The sequence below is a fragment of the Oreochromis aureus genome, linkage group 7 (genome assembly GCF_013358895.1).
Source record: "Oreochromis aureus strain Israel breed Guangdong linkage group 7, ZZ_aureus, whole genome shotgun sequence".
NCBI classification, from domain to species: Eukaryota; Metazoa; Chordata; class Actinopteri; order Cichliformes; family Cichlidae; genus Oreochromis; species Oreochromis aureus.
In genome coordinates, this window is record NC_052948.1 from 48,623,004 (window position 1) to 48,650,189 (window position 27,186).

General features: G+C 40.7%; 1 protein-coding gene across 1 annotated transcript in view; it reads left to right on the plus strand.

Moving 5' to 3' along the window:
- The window catches only part of itga1 (integrin, alpha 1), a 62,572-nt gene that overhangs the window by 22,231 nt on the left and 13,155 nt on the right, over positions 1–27,186 (plus strand). The window contains exons 2-11 of the mRNA XM_039614810.1: positions 9,781–9,901; positions 13,924–14,033; positions 18,487–18,575; positions 20,375–20,486; positions 22,231–22,358; positions 23,084–23,232; positions 23,561–23,711; positions 23,794–23,968; positions 24,656–24,729; positions 26,048–26,195. Coding sequence (XP_039470744.1) covers positions 9,781–9,901; positions 13,924–14,033; positions 18,487–18,575; positions 20,375–20,486; positions 22,231–22,358; positions 23,084–23,232; positions 23,561–23,711; positions 23,794–23,968; positions 24,656–24,729; positions 26,048–26,195 — 1,257 coding nt within the window. The remainder of the gene's footprint in view (positions 1–9,780; positions 9,902–13,923; positions 14,034–18,486; positions 18,576–20,374; positions 20,487–22,230; positions 22,359–23,083; positions 23,233–23,560; positions 23,712–23,793; positions 23,969–24,655; positions 24,730–26,047; positions 26,196–27,186) is intronic.

Consider the following 27,186-nt stretch of genomic DNA (forward strand, 5'->3'; position numbering starts at 1 on the left):
AGTGACTTTATTTTTCTTTCCCTTTAAATGTACCAGGAAGCTAAGCCTGTATTTCATACCATCTACGCTGTAAAGATGTTCTGCTAGTTGGATATATATGTTTGTAGGTTACTGTTGGAGAAAGGCTCAAGCAAAGTTTGCTTGAGCTTACTGTTTTTGGCATTGCCAAGTTTTTTGAAACCATATCTGATGAGGTAAGGTTGAGCTTGATAGTGACACTGCTTGCTTATTGGCTCATTAAACCCTTGATAATTCCCATTTCTGGATAATGACCATAATTTACAAAATGAACTTCATGTTTTATTCAGTATGACTTGAAAATAGCGACTGGGCTCATAAAGTAGTCAAGAAAGTGTTTGCTGAGGTCACAGAGCAAGGAAGCCAAGGGCCATTTTCCCATAGACTAATAGACCTACATCCAGAAGTCAGTTTGCAACCGGAGTCACCTGTAATCCCATGAAAAGGAAAGAAGAGTCAGTGCACTTCTGCATTGGCTTTACTTTTACAACTCAAACCTGCATCTTGCTTCATTCTGTCCTTTTTTGCAGTCAGAACATTTCATCCTGAACGGGGTCTAAATGAGTAATTTTTGACACATTTCACTTAAACCACAATGAACAGTGTCATGCTTAAAGAAAAGTCACAGCTTGACCTTAGCAAGTTCCCCTGGGGATCATGAGTGTCTGCACAAAATTTCATGGGAGTCCATCGAGGAGTTGTTGAGATATTTCAGTCAGGATTAACCCACACAGGGGTTTATATGCTATACACGCTCATGTGTGACTGAGCACATTATGAACCTTCCAGCAGTGATGGACAAATATATATGCTGATACCTCAGACACTCATGTGGCCATTTCCATCCACAGAGGGACAAGACTGCTTATTGGTTTTCCAGGGCAGATGTTAGCCCATCTCACAAAAATAGACAGTTATATAACTTCACTGGTTCTGATTTGAAGAGAGCAGAGCCAGGAGACACCCAATACAGCAAAATGAGATTGGTATACACAAAGTATGTGCCTGCCAGTGGACAAATGATGTTCCTAAGTGATTTACAACTCAGGCCGGTTTGACTCTGAACTGTACTTGAGCTCAGTCTGTGATGAATGAAAAGGCCTGGTTGGCCTGAAGCCATCTTAAATCAGCTAAATTAGCTGTGTGTCCGTGTGTGCGTGTGCACCTTTGGATTTGTGGGGATGTGTATAATCAGGTTAATAGGAAAAGGAAATTGAGCTTCTCTGAGAGATGGAGAGGGGGTCACAGAGGAAGTACAGAAATGACTGAGGGAGAAACAGAGGGGATAATACTTCTCGGCTGGGATTCCTGTATATGACTCAGCAGGCCTCCTTCGTGGTCTCTGGGAATTTAAAAAGTGTAATCTTATATGAAATCTAAATGATCTACATTTAAACGTGACTAGCCGCAGTGTGTTTTTATAACTGCCCTGTTTACAGAGAGGGATGCTTACATACGCTAATCCCTGCATGTATTGCTCTCTGTGGCTTCCTTGTGTTGTTAATATGCACAAGAGACCACTCCGCATTTTCAGCAGTTTGTGATTTTAGTAAGCCAGTAAGCACATTTGAATGTATGGAGCCAAGAGACAACCTCGGCTGAAAAATTAAGCCAGTGCTGAAGAAAAAAAGTTCCTTGAGTGACCACTAGAGGCTGGCTCCCAAAATAAGCCAGCTTCCCAGCGCAGTATATAAAAACTCTTTACTTTACAGTACAAATGGTCTCTTGGAGTGGGCTCTGTAGCTACTTTGACCCAACTGTATGGGGAATTATTTTTATATATTGGATATTCCAATGTGTCTTTATAGTGGTGTGAAAAAGTGTTTGCTCCCTTCCTGATTTCACATTTTCATCAGATCATCAAACAAATTTAAATATTAGACAAAGATAACACAAGCAAACACAAAATGTAGTTTTTAAATGAAGGTGTTTATTGTTAATGAGGAAAAAAGCCAAACCTATATGCCCCTGTGTGAAAAAGTTTAGCTTCTGTCTCTCTGAAAAGAACATGGCAGTAAAGCTACATCTGAACAAAGAATAAGACCTCTGGAACAATGTGCTTTGGACAGACAAGACCAACGTGAAGATGTTTGGCCATAAAGGACAATGCAAAAACCAAACTCAGCATAGCAGCACAAACCAACTGTCTGGCACGGTGGTGGAAGGGTGATGATTTGTGCTTGTTTTGTGGCCATAGGACGGGAACCTTGCAGTCTTTGAGTCAATCATGATGTTACACCCCAGCCCAGGGAAACCCGGCGTGCAACATAAGGAAAATAAGAATAAGGAGAACTGCCCCCACACTCCCTGCTCTCAAGGAAGACGAACCAAAAAGACAACTGCCACGGATTTCACAACAGCCAGTCAGTTTATTAAGGCCCAAAAGGTAGCGGGCATCAGGGTGAGCATGGCCAAAACAACAAACCAAAAAACTCTAGAAATGAAATGCAGCTGGCTTACCTTCACCGAAAACCCCAAAAGAAAATTACAGGTGTCTTACCTGCCTCCCTAACCAAAAACAGGAGAAAAGGTTCCCAAAGAAAAATGGCTTCTCACCCCTACAGCTACCGAGTAAAATTAAATATTGACAACTATTTACATCTATATACAACAAACTATTTACAACACGGAAAAAGCTTCCAGAATACAAATTCACACGCAGCCACATGCACAGTTCGTTGGGAACAGGAAGTAGGCGGGGGCGTGTCAGTTGAGAAGGGTCCTCATTTATAGCCGGCCTCTCCCAGTCCTCCACCAATGGTCAGCCTCCACCTGGAACTCACATAGCAGCAATAACACAGGACACAAACTATGCCACCCTCTGGTGTGGCAGACCAAAAAAACAGTACAAAAAATATCCATAACACTGAATCATAACATACCCCCCAAACCAAGAACAAACTTTCCATCCTGAACAGAAAGTTTGATTCATGATCTAGACAGCGCGTCAGCCATGACATTATCTAAGCCCTTCTTGTAACGGATTTCAATGTTAAAGTCTTGGAGGAGTAAAGACCAGCGCATGAGGCGTTGGTTGCTGTTCTGCATCCGAGATAAGAACACAAGGGGGTTGTGGTCAGAAAATACCATTGTTGGAAGAGGATTGGACCCAAGGTACACTTCGAAATGCTGCAAGGCGAGCAGCAAGGCTAAAGCCTCCTTTTCAATCGTGCTGTAATGTAGCTGGTGTTTTATGAATTTTTTTGAAAAGAAACAGACGGGATGGTCAAGGCCATGTTCATCCTCCTGCAGGAGCACTGCACCAGCCCCCAAAGCACTGGCATCTACCTCGAGCTTGAAGGGACGTGTAAAGTCCGGGGCGGCAAGTACAGGAGCACTGCAGAGGAGAGCCTTGGCAGCTTCAAAGGCAAACTGACATGTCTCTGACCACACGAATGGTGACTTTGGACTGGCAAGGCTGGTTAACGGGGCTACTACCTCAGAGAAGTTTTGCAGAAACTGCGGTAGTAACCGGCCATGCCTAAAAAGCAGCGCGCAGCTCGCGACAGCGTTTGAGGAGCTGGGAAGTCTACTATTGCCTGCACTTTTGCGGCAACAGGGAGGACTCGACCCTGTCCTACTTGCTTGCCTAGGTAGGTTACCACAGCTTTTCCAAACTCACATTTAGCCAAGTTTAGTGTCAGGGAGGCATCACACAGGCGGTCAAATATTTCGCTAAGGGTTTTGAGGTGTTCAGTCCAAGTGGATGAATAGGCCACTATATCATCCAGATATACTTCACAATTTCTGACTCCATGTAACACAGTGTTCATCAGTCGCTGGAAGGTGGCTGGGGCATTTCTTAATCCGAACGGCATGACGGTATACTGCAAAAAATGGTCAGGCGTAACAAAGGCACTGATTTCGGATGCACGGTCAGTTAACGGAACCTGCCAGTATCCCTTTAGGAGGTCAAGCTTGGTCACGAAGGTTGCTGATCCGACACGGTCGACCAAGTCATCCATGCGTGGGAGTGGGAAAGAGTCTGGTTTTGTAACAGCATTTACTTTTCGGAAGTCATTACAGAAACGGGAGGTTTGATCGGGTTTTGGGACGAGAAGTGATGGTGAGCTCCAAGAGCTATTACTGGGAAGAGCAAAACCATGGTCAAGAAGATACTGGACTTCTTGCTGCATTATGGCACGCTTAGTGGGATTTACTCTGTATGCATGTTGCTTTATGGGCTTGTGATCACCCACATCAATATCGTGACTTAGTACATGCGTTTGAGTGGGGATATCACCAAACAGAGTTGGGTAATTTTTAATGAGCTCACGGACATCAGATTTGGCGGGATCAGACAGATGTGCTAAATAGACATCCAAGTCAGCCAAGATTTCAGAGTTCCTAAGACGCGCACCAGAAACAGAGCTGTGCCTGTCATCCAACCCATCATCGCAGGGACTATATAAGGGTTGAGAGACGGACACTGACACAATAGGTGACACAGCAGGTGACAGACTAGAGCGTTCACGATCAATGTACTCCTTCAGCATGTTGATGTGACAGACGCGACTTTCTTCTTACGATCAGGGGTTAACACAACATAATCGGTTTCACTTAGTTTGCGCTCAATGACATACGGACGGAAAACTTTGCCTGCAGGGGAGAACCAACGACAGGCAAGAAAACCAACACGCGATCACCTGACTGGAACATCCGTGCTACAGACTTTCTATCAAAATGGGTTTTCATTCTGACCTGAGCCTTTGCTAGCGCGTCACGAGCAAAATTGCAGGCATTATGCAGCCTCTCTTTAAACAAACTAACATAGTCCAGAATGTTTTCTTTTGGACGATGCCTATCTGAGAGAAATTTCTCTTTCAAAAGACGTAGTGGACCGCGCACCGTGTGGCCAAAAACTAAATCAGCTGGACTGAACCCCAAAGACTCCTGGCATGTCTCTCTGACGGCGAACAACAGTAGTGGCAACCCCTCATCCCACTCACGGCTTGACTCAGTGCAAAATTTGCGAAGCATGTTTTTCAGAGTTTGGTGGAACCTTTCTAATGCACCCTGACTCTCCGGGTGATACGCGCTAGAAGTGTGATGGGTGACACCGAGCTCTGTCATGACCTGGGCAAAGATTTTAGACATAAAATTTGTGCCCTGATCTGTTTGGATGCGTTTAGGCAGTCCAAAGGTAGAAAAGAACTTAACAAGTGCTTTCACAATCCCACGTGTTTTTAATGAGCGCAACGGAATGGCCTCAGGATAACGGGTGGCAGTACACATCATGGTGAGGAGGTATTGGTTTCCGGACTTTGTTTTTGAAGAGGACCAACACAGTCAACAATGACATGCTCAAATGGTTCCCCAACGACTGGGATGGGTTTTAACGGAGCTGCCGGAATCACCTGATTTGGTTTACCGGCAAGCTGACATGTATGGCACGAGCGGCAGAATTTTGCTACATCAGATTTGAGACCAGGCCAGAAGAAGTAACGGAGGACACGGTTGTATGTTTTTGTGATTCCCAAGTGACCGGACATGATGTGGTCATGTGCTAAACTTAGGACCTGGGAACGGAATGACTGTGGAACAACAATTTGCTGCACTCCCTCATGTGTGCAGCCAGAACTGGGTGTCCAGTAGCGCATCAGCACCCCATCCTCAATGAGGTAAGACGCAGATTTCCCACACTTAGGCTCTGTCACAGAAGCCCAACAAGATGACAAGCTCTCATCATTTTTCTGGGCTTCTATAAGTTTGTTTTTTTCTACTGGGAGTGTCAGAGCTTTCTCATCAGGCTGAAGCTCTACTGACACAGGGGTACTTTCACATTCGGGTGGCAAGCTTGTTGGATCTGAATCACTTAAGAAAGAGTCGCTAAGATCCACCAAGTCTCCATGTTTGCGTGCCTGCGCACGTGTCACAGCACACACAGGAAACAAAGGAACAGAGTTCGGTGCGGCAAGATCAAAAGCACTAGTGTCTGCAAGTGGTGTTTCAACTACCTCAGGCAACGGAAAAACTTTGCAGCCAGCTAAATCGTTTCCAAGGATGATGTCAATGCCTGCAACCGGTAACTGGGGTCGCACACCAAGTTTAACCTCACCCGACACAAACTGAGACGAGAGCTGCACAAAGTGCAAAGGCACACGCATTACACACATTCTAACTCCCCAGGCTAACACATCAGCACCACAATAAGATTGAGCTGAGAACGGTAAGACACCCTCACGAATGAGCGACTGTTTTGCACCAGTGTCCCGCAAAATACTAACAGGAACCCTCTTTTCTTCTCCCATCAATGAAACAAAACCTTTTGACACAAAAGGCTTGAACTCTTCATCTACTTTATCACTTTGAATTACAGTCACATCTTCTAAGGCATGAGGTTTGGTCTGTAGAAGGTTTATTGGAGAAGGAGATTTACCCTTCCTGATCTGTTCCTTTCTTTTTAGAACGGGACAAGCAGCAATGAGGTGTCCCTGCTCATGGCAATAATAACACTCTCTATTTTCAATGGATGAGGTGGTGGTATGACGGGTGCTCTTTGGAGACCAGATTTGTGGGCTGTGAACAGGAGATGAAAACACCGCTTTGTGTGTCAACACAAACTCATCAGCCTGTACAGCAGCAGCGGCAAGAGTGGTAACCTTCTGTTCGTTTAAGTAGGTTACCACTTTTTCTGGGAGTTGACTTTTGAACTCTTCTAACAACACCAACTCACGCAAGTCATCTAAGGTTTTTACTTTTGTAGCATGACACCATTTATCAAACAGAGTTTTCTTTTCTCTGGCAAACTCCACATAAGTCTGGGTGGCAGATTTTTTCACGTTCCTAAATTTTTGCCTATAAGCCTCTGGCACAAGCTCGTATGCACGCAGGACAGCAGCTTTCACAATGTCATAGTCCAAACTGTCCTCAAGGGAAAGAGCTGTGCATACCTCTTGAGCTTTCCCCACCAATTTGCACTGAAGTAAAAGAGACCATACATTCTTTGGCCAGTGTAGTGCACCTGCAATGCGCTCAAACACTGTGAAATAAGAGTCTACCTCAGTTTCTCTAAATCACGGGGACTAATTTGATGTGCCTACTTACATCAAAGCTGTCTTCTTGCTTAGGGGATGGTGACTGCGGGATGCTGACTGAGGTGTGGGAGGACTGGCAGATACAGAGGCTCCCTCTCTATCTCCAGAGCCCTCACCCTTAAGTGCATGGCATCCACCTCCAACTGCTGCTTTTTAACTCCACCTCCTTAATGCGCAGCGTTAACTGCAGCTCTTCCGCAGAAAGGCCAGGTTGAGGAGGGAGATTTTTCAGTGGGGCAGGAATACCAGCAACAGCACCCAGCTCAACGCCCTCTGCAGGACCTGGCTCACCAAACAACCCCCTTTTATGCAGTTTAATACACAGGAGCTCTTTAAGCTCTTTTTTCTTTGCATTCAATGGCACTGTCACATCAAAGAAATTGGCGATAAGAATGAGGTCATCCTTTTTACATCTGTCCAACTTTTCTTCAGTTGGGCCTAAAGTGAAATCCTCCAATTTAAATTCCATACTAACACACACCCTCCCACACAAGAAAAAACTGCCAACCAGAAAAGTAGAGCTAACCAAGAACACAGGCAACCGACCTGCGACAACAGCAACGAACAAAGAACAAAGTACAAAAGAGCCCACACTCCAAGCCAACCCGACGAAAAAAAAAAGATGGACGAGTTTCAATTATGTTACACCCCAGCCCAGGGAAACCCGGCGTGCAACATAAGGAAAATAAGAATAAGGAGAACTGCCCCCACACTCCCTGCTCTCAAGGAAGACGAACCAAAAAGACAACTGCCACGGATTTCACAACAGCCAGTCAGTTTATTAAGGCCCAAAAGGTAGCGGGCATCAGGGTGAGCATGGCCAAAACAACAAACCAAAAAACTCTAGAAATGAAATGCAGCTGGCTTACCTTCACCGAAAACCCCAAAAGAAAATTACAGGTGTCTTACCTGCCTCCCTAACCAAAAAAACAGGAGAAAAGGTTCCCAAAGAAAATGGCTTCTCACCCCTACAGCTACCGAGTAAAATTAAATATTGACAACTATTTACATCTATATACAACAAACTATTTACAACACGGAAAAAGCTTCCAGAATACAAATTCACACGCAGCCACATGCACAGTTCGTTGGGAACAGGAAGTAGGCGGGGGCGTGTCAGTTGAGAAGGGTCCTCATTTATAGCCGGCCTCTCCCAGTCCTCCACCAATGGTCAGCCTCCACCTGGAACTCACATAGCAGCAATAACACAGGACACAAACTATGCCACCCTCTGGTGTGGCAGACCAAAAAAACAGTACAAAAAATATCCATAACACTGAATCATAACAATGATCTTCTCTGAAGTATTCTAGAGTCAACAATGAGGACATCTGTCCGACAGATAAAGCTTGACCAAAACTGGGTCGTGCCACAGGACAATGATCCCATCCATAGCAAAAGATTTACAGCAGAATGACTGAAAAAGAATCAAGATGTTGCAGTGGTTCAGTCCAAGTCCAGACCTCAACCTGACTGAAATGCCGTGGCGGGACCTTAAGATAATTGTGCATAAACGAATCCCTGCAAACGTCACTGAACTGAAGCAGCGCTGTAAAGAAGAGTGGGCCAAAATTCATCCACAATCATGCAAAGGTCCTGATAAAATCATACGAGCTACTAAATCACGGGGTGCACTTTCACAGGACTCTCTTTTAGACGCTACTGTAATCATTTTAAGCTTTTAATCAGAAGGATTAATTGTGTAGATTCAGGGATGTTTTATTGACTGAGTAAGAACATTCATTCATTTTCTGGAGCTCGTGAATGTCTCTTCTAAATATCAAAGCAATCCGTCTGGGATGTTTCTGTGTGGACCACACTGAAATATCTGGTGGATAAACCAAACAACATCATCAATTCTTGAGCTTCACCCCGGGTGTTGCTAAAAGATGTAAAATTACTTCAGTCTAGACCTTTTAATGTAGTTCTCAGACACATTAGCTACAAAGCATTACCATCAAAGGATAAATAGCTGCTTTATCCTTGTGTGTCTATGTATGCGGTCTGCCTTTGCACATTCTGTTTTTAATCCCACTGTTCTTCTACTCCTCTACACTCCCTCAAAGGTCCGGGAATTGAATAAATTATATTGAAGGAATTTCCTGGCACAGTAGATATAAAGAGTGTCATTGTGGTGCAGGCACAATGAGACATGGATGGATTTATATAGAGGCTCTGTGATATACTCATCTCAGTGACAGACAGACCCAGACTGGGCAGAGTGCAGAGAAGAAGCCATTGTCCTGCAGGTCAGATTGAACCCTGACCAAAATGGCTCACATTGATGTTCGAAATTCCTCTTCCAGAAAGACTGTGTGTGTCTGTGTGCGTGTCTGTGGTTCACAAAGTTTGGGCCTCATCTGGGTACATCATTTTCATGCACTCGTAAATAATATTGACATAAATAGAATTATTTATATTTGCTGTAGCTAAAATACCTAAATGCTAACTTTTATTTATTACATTTACAAAGTTTTTTAGTAGATCTCTTGTTTTTTTTCATTTCCAAGAGGCATCTTGAGGGTTTCGGAAATATTTACTGAGTGTTTATGGCTTCTGCACTTAGAAATAATTGCATATGCACATCTTTTGTTTCAGTATTTGTCCATCAGTTTATGTAAACGCACTCTGAAGAGCAGCACAGCAGACTCAAACAGCAAGTAAAGCGGCGCCGAACTCAACAGTCTTATCATGCGTAACCTTTTCTCTATTATTATCTTTGCAGTGCTGCTGACCTGCGTGTTCTCCTTCAACGTGGACCAGAAGAACAGTTTGTCCTTCTCCGGACCGCTGGAAGACATGTTCGGCTACACTGTCCAGCAGTTTGAGAACAGCGAGGGAAAATGGTGAGTGTCATCAGCAGTGCGTTTTGAGGATCTAAAGTCATCAGGAGGCCGGATGTATGTGATCCCTGCATCTCACAGATACTCGCTAAAAGTAAAGCCTGTTCCAGCGCGAACCTTGTTGTATAAAATAAAGGTGACTTCATGTGTTAATATTTTACCTAAAAGTAACACGAGGCGTCTTATCTGGAACATTTTTGCAACACTTTACATGTGGTACAGGTCTGCAGCAGCATAAGGTTAAATACACAGAAAGAAAAATGCTCATCTCATGCAGTAACTTCACACCACACTCAGTGTCATTGTATGAATATGTTCAGTAAATTGCATCCATTCATGGATCTGTTCCTAACTGCTTATCTAGTTGGCATATCTCGTCCCACGTCTTTTGTCCTAACGAGACTTTCTCACATCAAATTGATAGCTTTGGTGGTGAGATGACTGTTTTCATACAGTTTTATCACAAATCCGCGTATTAGAATGTTGGACTAATTAACCAACAGTCTAATGGATCACTGTGTCTAAAAGGTTTCATATCTAAATGCAATACTCAGAAGACAAAAGTCGAACATACGGTGTGTATTTAATGCTAAATAAATTAAAATAACAAAGTTCTCAGAAAAGCCGGGGAATACAAGTATTCAAGAAACACTAAGATTACTTATTCAGACAGCACATGGAAGAAGAGCTACATGGCACACAGATATGGTCATGGACAACACGACAAATGACAAAGGCAGACTGAGATAGTAAATACACAATAGGTAATGAGGGTAGAGGAAAAGAAGACAATGAGGGAACCAGTGAGGGCCCAGGACAGGAAGAAATGCTGCGCAAGACATGAAGGGAAACTGAACATTTCAAATTAAAGACGGGAAGTAAGTAAAGAAAACAGACAAGAAGACAGACTGAACGTGAGACATTCAGACAGAGATGAAGAAACATTGAAAGATAAAGACAAACAGACGAGACAGAAGGAGGGACAGAACAGAGACACGAAGGGAGAATCACTAAATGAATCACTAAAGTCAACAGAAACTGAAGGCACAAAAAAGGCTAGAAAGTAAACCATAAACTTATACAGAGCATCAGAAAATTAACAAGATGTAATAAAAACAACCTTGTGAATAGAAAACTAAACACTAACACAACAGAAACCTAAACTAAAGAACCTAAAATTCAAAACTAGAATGAACCCTCAACTCAAAAACTCAAGATTTCCAAACAGACTAATCATATTTACCACCTTATGAGTGTCCCTGTGCCCTTTTTTTTCCCCAATGAATATTTTTGTTTAAGAGAATTCTGGCCAAAAATGTGCACATGTATCAAGACAAGTGTTCATTCGGTTAAATTCTACTCCAGAAAATAATAAAAAAAGGAAAAAAACACTGATTCGCTTGTAAAATTAAGCTGAGGCGAGCACACCAGCTGCGGCTGTAATGAAGGTCCTTGTTTTTACGACTAGTTGTTAACCTTAAACTGCCCGCCAGAGTATTCCCATACCCAGCCTGTTAATACAATGAAACCAAGCATCCATGGCTTCTTGCTAAAATAAACATGGAAACATGTTTTTAAAATCTTTCATCTCTTCTGCTTTCTGCAAACTTCTTTAGGTTTAGTCAGACCTGTTGCACCGTAATCGCTGATCCTGTCCTGCATAGCTATACCTGATTGTGCTTTGTACTAATTAACTTATCAAGATCATATGAGATCACTTGTAGTAATTCATTTACTGCTAATCAGTGGAGCCATTTGCAATTGAAACTCCTCAGTGCAGTCAAACATGTGCGCTACATATCATCCAAAAAGCTTGATTTTGTTCTGTTTCACACTAGTAATAAGAGCAAAGCACGCTGCGAGCGGAGGGAGGACATGACAGAGGCTGAATGATTTACAGAGGGGAAAAATTAGAGACGACCTGTAGCTCTCAGTGTTACGCTTGGGAAAATATTTTAATGAGAAAATATAGCAATCACATGGTGATGTAACACGCAGGTTGCTATAAGTGGGAGGTGACTGATTAGTTACAGATGCCTTAACCGTCAGCGAGGGTGGGGAGAGAAAAGCTGCTACATGTGGCACAGGCGGTTCAGCTTTTCGCTGGAGTCTCTTGTAACCTTGGCTAACCCCGAGATTTGTCTTCTCTCTGCAACATTGCTGAGAAAGGTTTCAGAAAAGTGCAATATTTTCATTTTTTAAATCATGTGAAAATGATTTTCTATTATGGTAGAAATTCAACATTTAAAGAGTTTTAAGGTTTAAGAACTTAAGTCTCCTCCTGATGGGACATGTCCCAAACATCTCACCTACAAGGTTTCCAGGTGCCAGCCCAAAACTGTCACAGCTTTCTCTTTTTGTTGTGGAGGTTTAGCAGCTCTTTGAGGTTGTTGCTCTATCTCCAAAGCAGATCCCAGACATGCTTTGGAGGAAGCTCATTTCCTGCCACTTGCATCCCTGATCTTTTTCTTTCGGAAAAAACTACTTAGTGAAAAAGAGTAATTATCAAATAAACCGGGATTCAGAGTTGTAAGCCGAGCTAGCAGCTTCATTTTCAGTTGCTTAATTCTATATTCAGCATTCTAACATGTTCACATTTACCGTGCAACCTGTTACCATACTGCCATTTTTACCTTTTTATCATACTAACAACAAACCAATGAGAATTTTAATAAGTGGGAGTTTTTTTTTTTTTACAGGTGTTTTTTTTTCCTTGTCACAAAAATGTAGATGTTAAGCTGATTTTGAAGTAAATGCAAATCCCAACAAGCAAATAGTATGATAGACTCAATCTTTGTTCATTCAATCTGAAAACAACCCATTTAATTGCCCTTCAGCTAAACAGTGGAATCTGGACACCGTTTCAATTTTCCCTCTCATAGCTGCTTATTTTCACTTTTCTGCTTTGGTTAGGTCTGCGAGCCAAAATGACTCGGTTACTGTTGGGGGAAAAAGACCATGGTTTGACTTCAAATACACCCTGTTGGAGAAACTTCTGAGTCATCTAGAGTTGAAGACACCAGCACACATTTTACATACAGTTATTCACACGGCTGTTCCTTTAAAACTTAACTTTATGTAATAACAACAGCCTGTACAAGCCTGGTTTTCATGTTAAGAACAGTTTTGAAAATCCGTTGGATCGGGAAAGTCATTCATCCTCTGTGCAACATGAATATTTGGACAAAGTTGCATACCAGTGCTTTGAACCGCTGTTGAAATATTTAAGTGGCTGTCAATCATTCCCTTGTTAAAGCTGCTCTTTTTTGCAGTGACACGAGCAGGAAGAACACTTAACTTATCATTAATGAAGTAATTATGAAGTGTTTATTTTTTCATTTCTGAGTGAAAAGAGTGCTCATTCAATGCTGTAAATAATTACAATGTTTCTCACAGGCAGCTGGCAGCAGAAAGAGTCGAGTGTGTTGTTGTTCCTCTCTGGGTCTTGCTTCAAATGACACAGGGTCCATTAGAGTTAGGAATGTTAATAAGCTTGAGCGTTTAGAGGAAGGCAGATGACCAAACTTTTTTTTTTAGCATCAGTGCACTGATGGAGTGACACAGTGTAATAAACCCACACAAGACGCATATTGAACTTGTCCAGTACATTAAACGTAACACTGAAGTGCTATAAAAACAGCTGGGAGTTATCTTCCATTGCTATGTGGTGTTGGTGAGAGCTAAATGAGATTAACTGTTGTTTTTTATTTCCAGCTATTTCTTTGTTATTGTGTCAGAGTGATTATATAATAAAACTACAGCCACAAACTCGTAAGCCAATCACAACAAACTATAACATCTTTACCAGGCAGTGTGAACCATGGTTTACGTTCAATTACTAGACAAATATAATTAAGCCATGTCTAAATAGCTGTGGACCTCAGAAGTGGATCTCAGAGTCGCTGCTTCTAATCGCTGCAATAATATCTGCGGTTGTTATCACAATTGTAAAGCGGTCATGCTGTAGTGTGGATGTTGGCTGGCTTTCCATGTAACCATTCCCAACTCGTCCTTATTTTTTTCAGGGTTCTGATTGGATCTCCGCTGTCAGGACAGCCGAGTAAAAGAACCGGAGACGTCTACAAATGTCCCGTGGGGAGAGATAACAACAACTGCATCAAACTGGAGCTGCCCAGTAAGAAAACTATTTGTGTGCGCATGTGTACAGTTTTAGCTGATCTGGCTGAAGGGGGCAATGAGTTCATGCCATGCCAAGACAACCACCTGTCCCTCTGTCCAGCTACAGCTCACAAGAAATGCAGCTCCTCCTGCAGTATTGGCCAGATTTTAATCAAACTTACACACAGTGATCACTCAGTGGTCAGTGTCACATTTGTTGTTTTATGGGCACTTTTCCCTTTTCACAGTTATGACCTTCATGCACACTACTTATAATTGTACCAAATTCTTGCTCCTAATGTACTGAAAAATAACAAATTCAAACTGTTTAGTGAAGTTAATAACAAAAGATTCTCATTGTTGATACATTTTGCGTGCACAAAATTAAAAATCACCTTGTTAGACATGCAAAAGGCCACTTATTTCCTGATAGATTATGACAATCATGTGATCATATTACTGATTATTATCATGGAGTAAGAGGTTCTGTTGATTGACTCCCAAATAGCACATTTGAGAGCATATTTGTGGCCTACCTACCACCATTATCATCAGTAATACGCTCAGTGCTATGACATACTGATCACAGGTTTACAACTGATCATGTAGTCATAATGCTTCTGAACTCAGACACTTTCATTTAGCGGTGAACAAGACTAATTTGTCATGCATGTGATGAAGTAGAAAACTAAAAACAATGTTTTGCAAGGACGTCCTTACATTTTGGCTGTTATGTTTTACCTTCTCTCCTGTTGTGTTAATACTTTCATATTGACGCAGAGGAATGCACTATAGGATAAATTAAGCCTAAAGGATAGAAACCAACGCTGACACCTTTTCCTAACAGATCAAAGTCGCCAACGCTCTGCTGACTCAGTAACTGCACTGTTCCAAACCTCCTCTGCCATTAACATCAGCATAAAAACAGGAGCTTCACGGCATGGCTTTCCATGGCCGAGCAACTCCTGTAGGTGTAATATGCAGGTGACCCATTCCTTATTTCCACATCTAACTCCATAATAGATTTAATGTTTTCCAGCACAGATGGGGGAGGCTGAACTGTAATGATCAAATTCGGTGGTTCCTGTGTTGTAAATTTTAATCACACTTCCACCCGACTAGTAAAATTAAGAGGTGGTTATGCCATGACCATAGTGAAATCCTGGCAAGAAAGTACAGCACTCACAGTTATTCCTGCGTCCAACACACGCAATCTGATATCATCATTACCACAACCCTACATTTTAATGTTGCCCCAGGAGCATCACTGCTTCAGGGCCTTTTAACATGATTAATTATACTGATATGATTAATGCTGTGAAAAAGTTAAACAGTTATTCCTGGACTCGACAAGCTGTCTAAGCCGGACCTCAAAGAACTAAAAACGCAATCAATTAAGTAATTAAGACATGGATATTTAATTAGTGAATCACAGTCTCCTGTATGAAAGCTGTGTGTTTGACCCAACCATCCACCACAACCTCTTCTCTAGACACACTTTGTCACTCGATAAAAGGAAGCAATAATAACATGGGGATCAATCATCATTCAGTTGCTGCATATTATATCTGTTGTCATTGTAACAGATAATCCATGTTATTCGCTTCATCTTTCAGTGGCCGATTGGTTTATATATGTGCATGAACATGTGCATGAGGGGGATTTTAATTGCCGGTGTGCATGGGAAAAGGTCTCAATTAACTGTCTGCACAAATACTCTAAATCCAAGCGCTTCTGGGCATGTGCGTCTGATGTGTGTGCAAGTTAACTTTTATATCTGACTCGGTCTTCTGGGGAGGAAGCTGGAACCATCGGAACAGGAAGACAGCAAATAAACAAGGTTTTAATGTTTCAGCCTTCCAATTTATCTAAATTAAACAGATAAACACAACTTAGCTGCCGGTCAGTAGTCTGCAAAGCCTCTATTAGTGCCTGCCTGTGTGTACGCAATAACCGAGAGCTTGTGTGTGCAGCAGATCTGCAACTTTTCGAGACTGATACGTCACCGCTTTAGCACAGCTGCCTCGGACACCTTAAAATTTAACAGCTTGGCTGCTGTTGGTAAATTATTGGTTTTAAGTGCTGATCAGTTGGAATTCCCTTCTGTGAGGTGGAGAGTGCTGTAGTTGCTTTATCTTGGGCGAATTTAAAAAAAAAAATCTCACAGACAGAAGTTTTGTCTGGAAAGGATCCAATGGGAATCTGGAGCCAGACAACTCAGCAACAAACTAGGAGGAGTTTAAATGATGACAACAGTGCCGGTTTATTTTACTTTTTTAACAGAAACTAGACACGATAAGCAACTGCATGACCTGTTTGTTTCTTTAGGATCAGTTGATGGATATATGAAGTATTCTTGGATATTTTTCTATAACAGTAGAAAAACCTTGTGCAGCTCAGCAGGATGTGTTCATGTAAATGTTTTAAATAAGTAAAGGGCTTGTCAGTCATCTGTCACTCTTAATCATTTCAGTCTATGCCCACTGACGACGCCTCGCAATCTCTCATTGCCACATCTGCCTCCATAATGGATTTACATTTTCCCAGCACAGACGAGCGAAGCCAAACCATAATGAGCAAAGTTAGTGGCTGTTGTGTTGTAATTTTTAATCACTCTTCAGTCTGACCAGTAAAACTGGGAGGTGGTCATGCCATGGCCATTATGAAATACTGATGAGGAAGAACTGCACCCACAATTTTGGGGGGGTTGGTTACTAAACACCTCGGGTGTATATTTGCATTCTGTTTAGAAGATTGAAACCAAATGACAAACACGATGTGTCAGTCTGCCTTCTCTCACATATACTAATCCAAAAACAAAACATAAGTTTGGGGTTTCAAATAGATTTTGTAGACCATCGTTGTATATTATATGTATGTATGCAGAAGACATTTGAAATGATACAAGCAGTCACCCATCTGTAAACAGACAATACAAGTGTCCGGATCTGTTGTTGAGGAATTGCTCTCCCTTCCTGGATGAGTGCAGGCTGCAGCTGTGCAGTGGTCAGTGGCTGTGGCTGTCTCTGATGAACACGTTGACTCAGCATGTGCCAGGTTTGTTCAATAGGAGACATATCAGGACTAAATGCTGGCCAAGGAAGTGGCCAGCATTTAGCACTTATCCACTGCTCTAGCAGTGTGGGGGTGGGCATTGTCGCCCTGAAACAGCCGCAGGGTGGAGTACTGCTGCAAGAGTGGCACACATACAGGTTGGAGCATCTCATCTTGGTACGTCTGTCACCAGGATTTCCACTGAAAACAATCTGATCAGAAGTGGGCATGCAGGGCTGCAGCACCAGACACACACTGAACTCGGTTATCTTCAGTCAGTCGCGGCAGCCACTGCACTGATAAAAATGTTGTAGATAAACTACATAAACCAATTCTGAGGTGTATAAGTGAGTTCACTTGTGTTCTGCTTTTGACTAAATCAATCAGCCATGACTGAAAACTACTCATGTGAAATGTTTGGGTATTCTAGGAAATTGGGAAATGGATTTAAAACAAAGACTGATTATGAAGCTGATTTGCTATAGTAATAATTAGTTTACTGTTTTTCAGTGTTGTGAAAACTCACTGCAGTTTAGATCCACAATCTAGGAAATCACAGGCAGAGCACCAGAGCAGGAGCAGGGCTCTGATAGGTCCGATTTGTTCTGATTGTTATCAAGCATTACTGAGGAACAAGCTTGTATTTCGGTGTTTGTTGCTCATTCCAGTCCCACGTGTGCATCATGAGCTGCAGGGTCCTGAACTGTGTCATTGGAGTTAAGGAATAAGGATGGGTCACTTTACAAATCAATTCAGTCCCACGTCACAGTTTAATGTTGTTTTAAATTCAAGTTTGTTTGTGAAAGACAAGGATTTTTTTCATCCTGAGGTCAGCAGGGAGCCCCATTGTGCTGCCTTTATTAGTATCTTTAGCGAGTGTGTGGGAAGAAAATAGAGGGAAAAAACCCACCCGGAAAGGACGTATAGGGCAAAAATCTAACGTACTAACTGCTAACAGATCTGTTGCACATGTGCTAATGGCAATCAGAAATTGTTTCACATCAAAATCACTTCTCAGGGAGCAACATTCAAAATTGAAAAGGCATGTTTCAGAGAATATGTGGATTCTCAGAAGGAAAAACTAATTCCTATCCAAAACATTCCCAAGCTGCTAATTTTAGACACATGTTGGGTTGGTTTAATGATTCCCCTAATTCTTTCCCCTTCACAACAAACAGGTTGTTTACCAACAAAATATTTGTGTTGTGCTCCATATTCTTAGTTAATAGCCATAAGCTACACACAGAGGGGCCACATGGTAAAGTAATATAGCAGACTATATTTAGTCTCATGTCATTCTTTGGGATAGGCAGCACTTTTCTTGTGGGAAAATGAAAACGAGAAATTTACCCAGCTGTGCTGCTCTCTGTTTGTCTCGCTCTGTTATTCATCTAGTTTTTTCTTCTTTTTTTTAGAAAACACAACCATTCCCAACTTGCGTGAAGTGAAGGAAAACATGACCATGGGAAGCACACTGGTAACGAATCCCAAAGGAGGATTTCTGGTAAGCAGGAAGTCCTCTACATTTTCTATAGACAAGAAGAAGAAGGTCTGATCTTTGCATATTTGCTGCAAGACTACTTAGCAGTGAATTTACAGAACGCTCACTAAACCTTTGGCCTCCATGGAAAAGTCAGGCTCCGTGTCCTGGGAATGTAACAGGATGCTGTGAATCAGTTGTGGTAATGTTGAAGTGTTTAAACATGTAGGGTTGTACTTAAGAACTCGAGTAAAACTTTATTTAAACCTGAGGATCAGATCACCAATGTGTCAAAACTACAGCGCCAGTAAATGCATGTTTTTGCAACTTCTTGAATGGTTCGTGTATGAAAATCTAGTGTAGAAATGTGAGGTGGAGCTACAGTTTAAACTCTCAATGTAATTTACACAACATGTCAACACCATGTCTGTATTTATAAGGTGGAATCAAACAACCAAAACATTTGATATAAATCAGGCTGCCAGAGGAAACATATGACATGATAATGAGCAAATAATGAGTTTAGTAACACATTTCAACACAATCTAATCACCAGCTGGACTGCATGTGTGTTTAGTCATTTACTGAACATTTACAATACTAATTTATAGCCGTGCCACTCATTATGCCTGCCTGTTGAGCCATGACAGTGGTGCACTGATTTTCCTCAACTATTACATGCACTGTTGTGGAATTTTCTACAAACCTGAATGGTTCCCTGGGGATCAATCATTGGATGAGTCCTAATAAGTATACTGCTCCAACTAATATGTTTTTTAGCCTCAGGTTTTCTATCAGTTTGCTAATTTCACTTTTTGCTAATTAGCAAATGTTAGCATGTTAGCAATAATAACATACTAATACTGCTAAGTAGGCCTTTGTTTCTGGGATTACTCGCTTTATCTTTGAATAAGAACTTCAGTACTCACAACTACTTGTATAAAGTCTTTATTATCACAACAACAAGAAAAAAACAGAAGTGTTTCAGCACATGGCTTTCCTCAGAGTTTCTAATACACACGTAGGCACAGCTAGCCATACAACACCACCAGGACTGAGCACAGGTAGCACAGGTAAGCAATTCATCAACATACAAAAGTGACGGTCTGCTCCAACCACATACATAGATCACACACCATTAACACTAAATGGAACACATTCAAAGACAAAAAATGAACAAACTATATCACATAATACACAACTCAAATCTGTATCTAAATATTAATTGACCATGAAAACATTACATAAATCAATAATATAAACATCTTAGAATCAATACATGAAAAATACAGGCTGAATAAGTCTATGCACCCCATTTATTAATGCTAAAAAACAAGATAACGAGTGTTCTTCATTTAATCCACCAGGACACAAGTTTGTAAATGATGTAGCCAATAAGCCTTTCTTTGGAGAAGTAGTTGTTCTCTATGAATGAGAAGGAAATGTGTTGATGATGTAAGTGGGGTATCATCTGGAAGCAAAAATAATATGTAGTCAGTTACTTAGCAGATTTAATTACTTGTAAATTAAAGGTGCCCAGACTGTTTCTATCCACTTTAACCCCTCCCTCTAAGTAAAGGCCTGCTCCCTTATAGCAGTTTTCCTCTGTTCTGTCTCCTTTTCTCATTTAAGAGAAACAGTCTGAATCAACCTCTTGTGGGTTTTGATAGTCTCTCTATGTCATCCTCAGTTTGAGTCGCTCTTTCCTCTTTGTTTCTGTCTTCAGTAGCTCTCCTCTCATCCATGACCTCATAGTAGTGGAAAACTAACTAGTCACAGCCTTTGAGTCTCTGTTTGTTTGCATGCGTGTCCTGTTTCCACAGGCGTGTGGTCCTCAGTATGGCTACAAGTGCGGCCTGCAACATTTCATCTCAGGAGTTTGTGCGAATGTCAGCTCTTCCTTCCAGATCCTCAACTCTTTTACAAAATATCAAGGTACAGTACAGAAAATCTGCTCAAGACAGGACGCTGTCTGTACAAGTTGTCTGTCTGGGTTGAGAGATAGCAATCTCCTCGTCATACTAGTACCACCCAGGACCCTGACTTTAAACTCACACTCCCTCAGCGAACAGAGAGATTAGAGCATTCTTCTTAATGTAAACTTGTCTGTGACGACCCCCCCCCATCCCTCTCATGTCCAGCCCAGCCCATCTGCTGCATTGTATGCCCAAGTTAGGAGACAGTTTATTGGGCTTGCATGGCGTTTCCCTGGATGGAAACAGCTTTGAAAGAACCCTAGAGTAAACAGTGTACAGTCATTTTCTCTTTCATTCCCTCAGTTTTTCTGAATCACTGTTACTTTACCACAAATAATCATATACACAGACTTATCGTATACTGCTCATACTCATTTAATCCACTAAATAATGAATAAAAAAAAAAGGTAAAAAAAAGTTTTGAATGAAAAAAAAAAGACTTTAGAAATACTTTTCCTACATTGTTCCTACACAGACGTCTTGCCTCAAGTAATTGTTATAATTAATATAATCATAGTTATTAGGTTTATAAATTAAGTTTGACAGTTTAAAATGAATATTTACAACAGATTTCACAACTCGTCAACTCTAGTTCCTCCACAGGTAAATAATAAAACCAGGATGACTGCCTTCCACGGCTTTTACACAAATTTTTTGTACCTTTTTGTTTGTATTATCTCCGCTACGTACATAATGGTAATTGTAATTGTTGTCAGCCTTTACCACCCACCAATGCACAGCAGTGAATTGACTACACAGGTCTGCCACCTTTTGAAGTAAAACTAATTTCTAGTTCACTGAGCTGAAAGACCAGTGGGCACATGCGATGGGTCCATTTGTCCCTCCACAATTCACTCCTCCTACTGTTTCGTTACAAGTTATTCAAAATTACACAATAGTCACCCAATGATTCGTCACCCAAATTTTACTCAAGATCAAAATCATACTTTTGATTTTATGGACACATTTTCACACAAATTTCACTCTTAAGAGTATTGGTCTGGATGCATAGGTTTGTTTATGACATAGTGAAGTGAGTCATAGTCAGTGAAAAACTAGGGGTGTATGGTAGGCGCGGCAGCCGTTTCGAATGGGCAACAATAACATGGTTCTCCAACACGATCAGTATAACTTCACATTTTTATGAATGAAGTCAATTTACAACATTCAACTCCACCTTCTTCTCCTGTATTCACTATTCCTATTGTGCTAGCAGATTCTCTTCTTGTATAATAATAATGTTTGTAATGTAACAATCTAGTGAAACAATAGTAGAAGCCTTAAAAAAAAACCCAAAAGTCCATATTTTGTAACAGAAATAGTCATTTTGTTCTCCCATTGTGCTACCCTCTATAAACCCCCCGCCCCAACTTATACGTACACAAACCAACGCACGCACGCACGAATGCACACACACACACACACACACACACTGATCTACGTTATTACATTTTGATTTGGAGCTTGTGTGTTTACCGTGGGTGCAAGCAAACAGGAAAGAGTCTGAATATGTTACATAACCTGATGTCTTACTTAGGACAAAAATCACCAATCAAATACGCTTGTGTAGACTAGCCAAAAGTAAAAAAAGGCAAAAGAAAAAAGTCCACTCTCAGCTTTCAGCACCCCTGTTAGTGCTTACAGAGAGAAACTGAAAACTAGACGTACCCTTTAATTAAATGTCATTTTTGGCTCTGTTCCAGAGTGCGGGAAGGAGATGGACCTTGTGATCGTGCTGGATGGATCTAACAGTATCTACCCCTGGTCGAGTATTCAGGAGTTTCTCTATAAGTTCATTGGGAGACTTGAGATCGGACCTAAACAGACACAAGTCAGTTGCACTATTTAAAGAACAACAAAAAAAGCCAATTTTCTTTGCATATAGAGTACTTTTTAAAAGCCTTTACCCACTCCATCCATCTTTTTAAAATATAAAGAAATGAAGAGTGGCTATAGACATTTGCAGAGGGGTTTAGGGGTGCGTCCAGTGCAGGCTGTACAGTCATACATGAATGAATAAATGGAATAGTTATGTAACATCAATCAGATATAGAAAAGGAATGAATGGAGGATTATATTAGTTAGTAATTATGTTTAATGACTTTACTTTGCTCCATTATGGAATTTTTCCACACGTGTTAGATCCCCTTTATAAAGCAGAGTTCATAAACTGAGCACTTTAAAGTAATTTCAGCCTCTTGCTCACTAAGTTTGAACCTGAGTGTATTTCTGTCCACTTGAATTGGATCGCTCTGTGAATGGGTTTTTCTTATGGTTACATTGATCTGGCTCACAGCTTGTGGACTTTTCCACAGGGAGGCACTGGAAAGTCTTCCTTCTGTGGAGTCTAGTGGTTGGAAGTCAAATCTTCCATGGCTGCTGAAGTCCTCTGCAGTCTGTATAAAGAACATTGTGTCATATCAAGCTCACCAGACCTCAGCCACATCCTCTGCAGACTGTCTGGGAGGAGAAGCCGAGGAGAGAAGAACATAGAGAGAAATTTAATGTAGGAGAAAGTTTACATGTTAAATGTGTGAATGTATGCGTGTTTTCTAGGTGGGCATTGTGTCTTATGGCGAGACCGTGAGTCATCAGGTCAACCTGAGCCAGTTTGACAACATGCCTGCTTTGCGGAATTTTGTTCAAGACCTTCCTCAGCACACTGGCACCAAGACGATGACTTTCCTGGGCATTGATACTGCCAGGTACCTAACATTAGCTGTCTCATTTGGGCAAACCCGGCAACGGTTGACCGCAGTTAATAATTGAGTCTTTGTGGTTTGGCAAGTTTTAATGGATATTTGAATAGGAAACTGTCATTTCAAGTCTGCTTGACAATTGTCATGGGCAGATTGTTAGAAAAAAAAAATAGCACAAGCCTTCCAGTTGGCCTTGCAGATACATTTTCAGACATGATGGAATTCAAATCTTGTGAGGAAATTAAAAAATAGTGTTGCAATTGATGTGTCGTCAGAAAAAAACCCAGCATAAGTCAGGTTTGTCTGAGTAACTTTGAAGTTGATTGCATTTCAGAGAGGAAGCCTTCATGCCAGAGCGAGGTGCACGACCTGGAGTTAAGAAAGTCATGGTGATTGTGACTGATGGAGAATCACATGACTACTATAATCTACAAAAGGTCATCAAAGCTTGTGAGGATGATGACATTGAGAGATTTGGCATCGCTGTGAGTACAAAATATTTTGTGATGTTTCAGTTTTTGGTCAGAATAATTTATCCGTTAATGTTAAGTACTTTCTTGTTTACAGGTTTTGGGGGACTACGGTCGCCAGAACAAATCTCTATCAGAGGTGCAAAAGTTTATCAAAGAGATCCAGAATATCTCCAGTGAACCTATCCAAGACCACTTCTTCAATGTGTCTGATGAGGCTGCTTTAGTGAACATTGTGGATACACTGGGAAGCAGGATTTTGGCCTTGGAAGGTAAACGCATAGACACACAATATGCATGCTCTCAAAGCTACTTTAGCAATTTCAGCAGGAAGGAGCTAGCCTTGCACCGTAAATAGATCCAGTAGGTATGAATAAAAATTACATGCTGAACATGTTTGACAATTAAGACATTTAAGGCAAAATGATCAATTCAATCAGCTTTATTTATATAGCGCCAATTCACAACAAAAGCGAGTGTTTTATATTGTAATAGGAAAGCCCACAATAATAGAGGAAACTCCAACAATCATATGACCCCTCTATGAGCAAGCACTTGTTGACACAGACCTCTATAAATGACTTTGTGGGCTCAGTTCATCATTTCAGGGTGTGTTGAAAAAGGTATGTTTCCTGGCTAACGACTTCTGATTGATAAGTCGTTAGCATTTCACAGTCCACCCCTCACTGGTCACATTCATTTTAGAAATAATAAAATGGCACACATGGAAATGGTATTAATGCCCATCGTTTTTATTATCTTCCTCTTCATGTTAAGCTAACCTAAGATATTACCTCAGTTCTGTCACAGACAAATATTTCCCTAAATTTCAAACTATACCCATATTTAAGTTTCAGGCCCATATTCTTTATTTTTTTCTAAGTAAAAACAGATTTGACAACATGTGATTATCTGTGGTTTATGTACATGTAGCTAAACTGAAATTTCCCTTTCTTCAGCTACAAGTGGAAATTCCACTTCCCCCATTCAGATGGAGATGTCCCAAACTGGGTTTAGTGCTCACACTTCAAACGTAAGTTTCAGTCCAACTGTTTATGTGTGGTTAATATGCACACACCAAACTGCTACCAAATAGATTGTTTACAGAGTAATAGTTGGGTCCTGCTAAATCACTTACTGTAACCCGACCGCACCAAATGGCTGAAGGATGAATCGTATTTTGAGATCACAGCAGTGATAAGTTGCTCTATCTGTGGATTCAAAGTGAACCGTTTGCACGGACATGGATTCATCAGCAAGGAAGTTAACTGCTTAACTCATCCCGACACAATACCGCATTGTTATCTCTGGTCCATCTACAGCCGTTTGGTGATTCAGCTCTGTGGGTTTATTTTGGGAAACTTGAGACTTGCTCACTGTGATATCCTGGTGCTGTCTTGTCTGATTGTATGCGAGTCAGAAAGCAACTGAAAGAAGCAGAAAAGTCTGTAAGGGATGTTGAGTCAGAAGGCTGATTGGATAAATTCAGTATCTATTTCCTGCATATAATCAAAAAAACTCGCCTTTTTTAAGTTCCTCCTCCTGCTCTTATCTCCTCTGACTCGCTCTTCCTCTGAAGTGGCTCCTAAGCTAAGTCATACTACTGAATCCTAAACATGTGACGCCACACTTTAGCAGTCATTAGTGGGAAAGAGCCACTCGACGCATTTTGTTGTGGCTAATGAAAGATGCCATGTCCTGTTGCAACCCCTTCCAAAAAAGAGCGATAGATATATTCAACTGAAATAATATACCGTATATGCTTATTATTTTATTATGGGATCAATAGCTGTACTTTTAAGCTGCACTTAATGTGCACTTAAAGGCCACAGTCCTATGCCAAAGTCAGTGCTCTTTCTTACATTTGAAAATAAAGTAATCTGGATTTGTGCCATAGTATCATTTTTTATTTTATTTTTTCATTTTTTTATTATTACTTTTGCATAATATTGCTACCAAACAAATTCCAAATAACTATAATAACAGAAAGTTATGAAAAGCACCCATCAGCGGTGCAACTTTGATTGTTTGGGATCTTGAAGGTCTCTGACGAAGGGCGTTTACACAAGTGCAGAACTTAAATACAACTTTGTGATGCTTGTACTCTGCTGCTGCTTAACCCCACTACATTTGAGGGGGTAAGTAGTGTATATGAAATGCAGAGACTACCTCAAAGTAAGTCTACCTCATCAATTTGGCATATTTTTGTGTTTGTATTTATTAGAAAAATTTTTTAGGGATAATTTGCTTGTTAGTGTAGATGTGTAAACCACTACACTATGGAACCACTGTTTTGCTTAAATAAAGGACTGGGTTTTTTCCACCACATATTTGTCTGTTGTCTCCCTTAGGAAGGTGTGTTACTGGGAGCAGTGGGAGCTTATGAATGGAACGGGACAGTGGTAATGTACACTGCTGGAGGAGGCGTGGTTCCAGGGAAAGATGCTTTCTTTGACCCAATGAAAGAGGCTAGGAATGAAAGGCTGGCCGCGTACCTCGGTGAGTGGGAACTTAATAAAATTTATAGTTCCTTTAAATGTCACTGATATATAAATTTAAAGTAGTATTAAAAAGTAAAAAATATATAATAACTGACCTTAAAGTGAGTTCCTCAGCACAACGCTTGCTCTTGTAGTTATTTACTTACATCACCCGTTAGTGCTGTTAGATGCATAATAGCAGCCTTTACTATAAAAGAGACATTGTTTAAATGTTTTTTGGTGAAACGTGTTTAACATATTTACATATTATACGTATTTAGCCTTTAAAATGAAGGAGTCAGAGTTTGTTAGGTATAAAATATTCTAACAACATTACTAATACAGTGCAAAAAATTAAAATCTACTCAGGAGGCTATTTATAATATGTACCTTTGCCTTCTCATATGTATTTATGTCAATTATGGAATCAAAATTATGGATAGTTTTAATGCTACTGCTACTGCTTTTAATGATGCTTTTATTACCGTCTAAATATCCAGGCCTACTTTGCCATAAAGCACTACAGGCCACTTTAAGTACTAGCTGTGTTTGTTGGATATAATCTAATTTAAAGCAGCCTAAAAGTAAAAAGCCTTACATTCTCTGTTTTCCCTTAATATGGAGAATCAGGACTAGCCGTGTATGTGTATACATCCATTTATTGCATTTGGGGAGTCTAAAGAATTACATAAAGTCATGATAAATAAATAAAATTTAAAAAATGACTTTAGCAGTTATTTAATTTAATGAATAAACTTTGGTTTCATGTATTTCAGTTTACAAAAATATTTTTGCTTCATGTTTATAAGTGCCTGATTAACAGTCTTCCTGTTTTCTCCTCTTCTTTGACTGATGCTTTATTTATTTAGATTACTTATGTTAATAATTTCTTAAAATATATCAATTGAAAGCAAGTTAAAGCTAAAAAAAATTAGCACGTTGAATTAAAATACATGGAATACACACCCTTTTTTTTTGTTCCACCTACATAGATCTGATCTAAGTGTTTC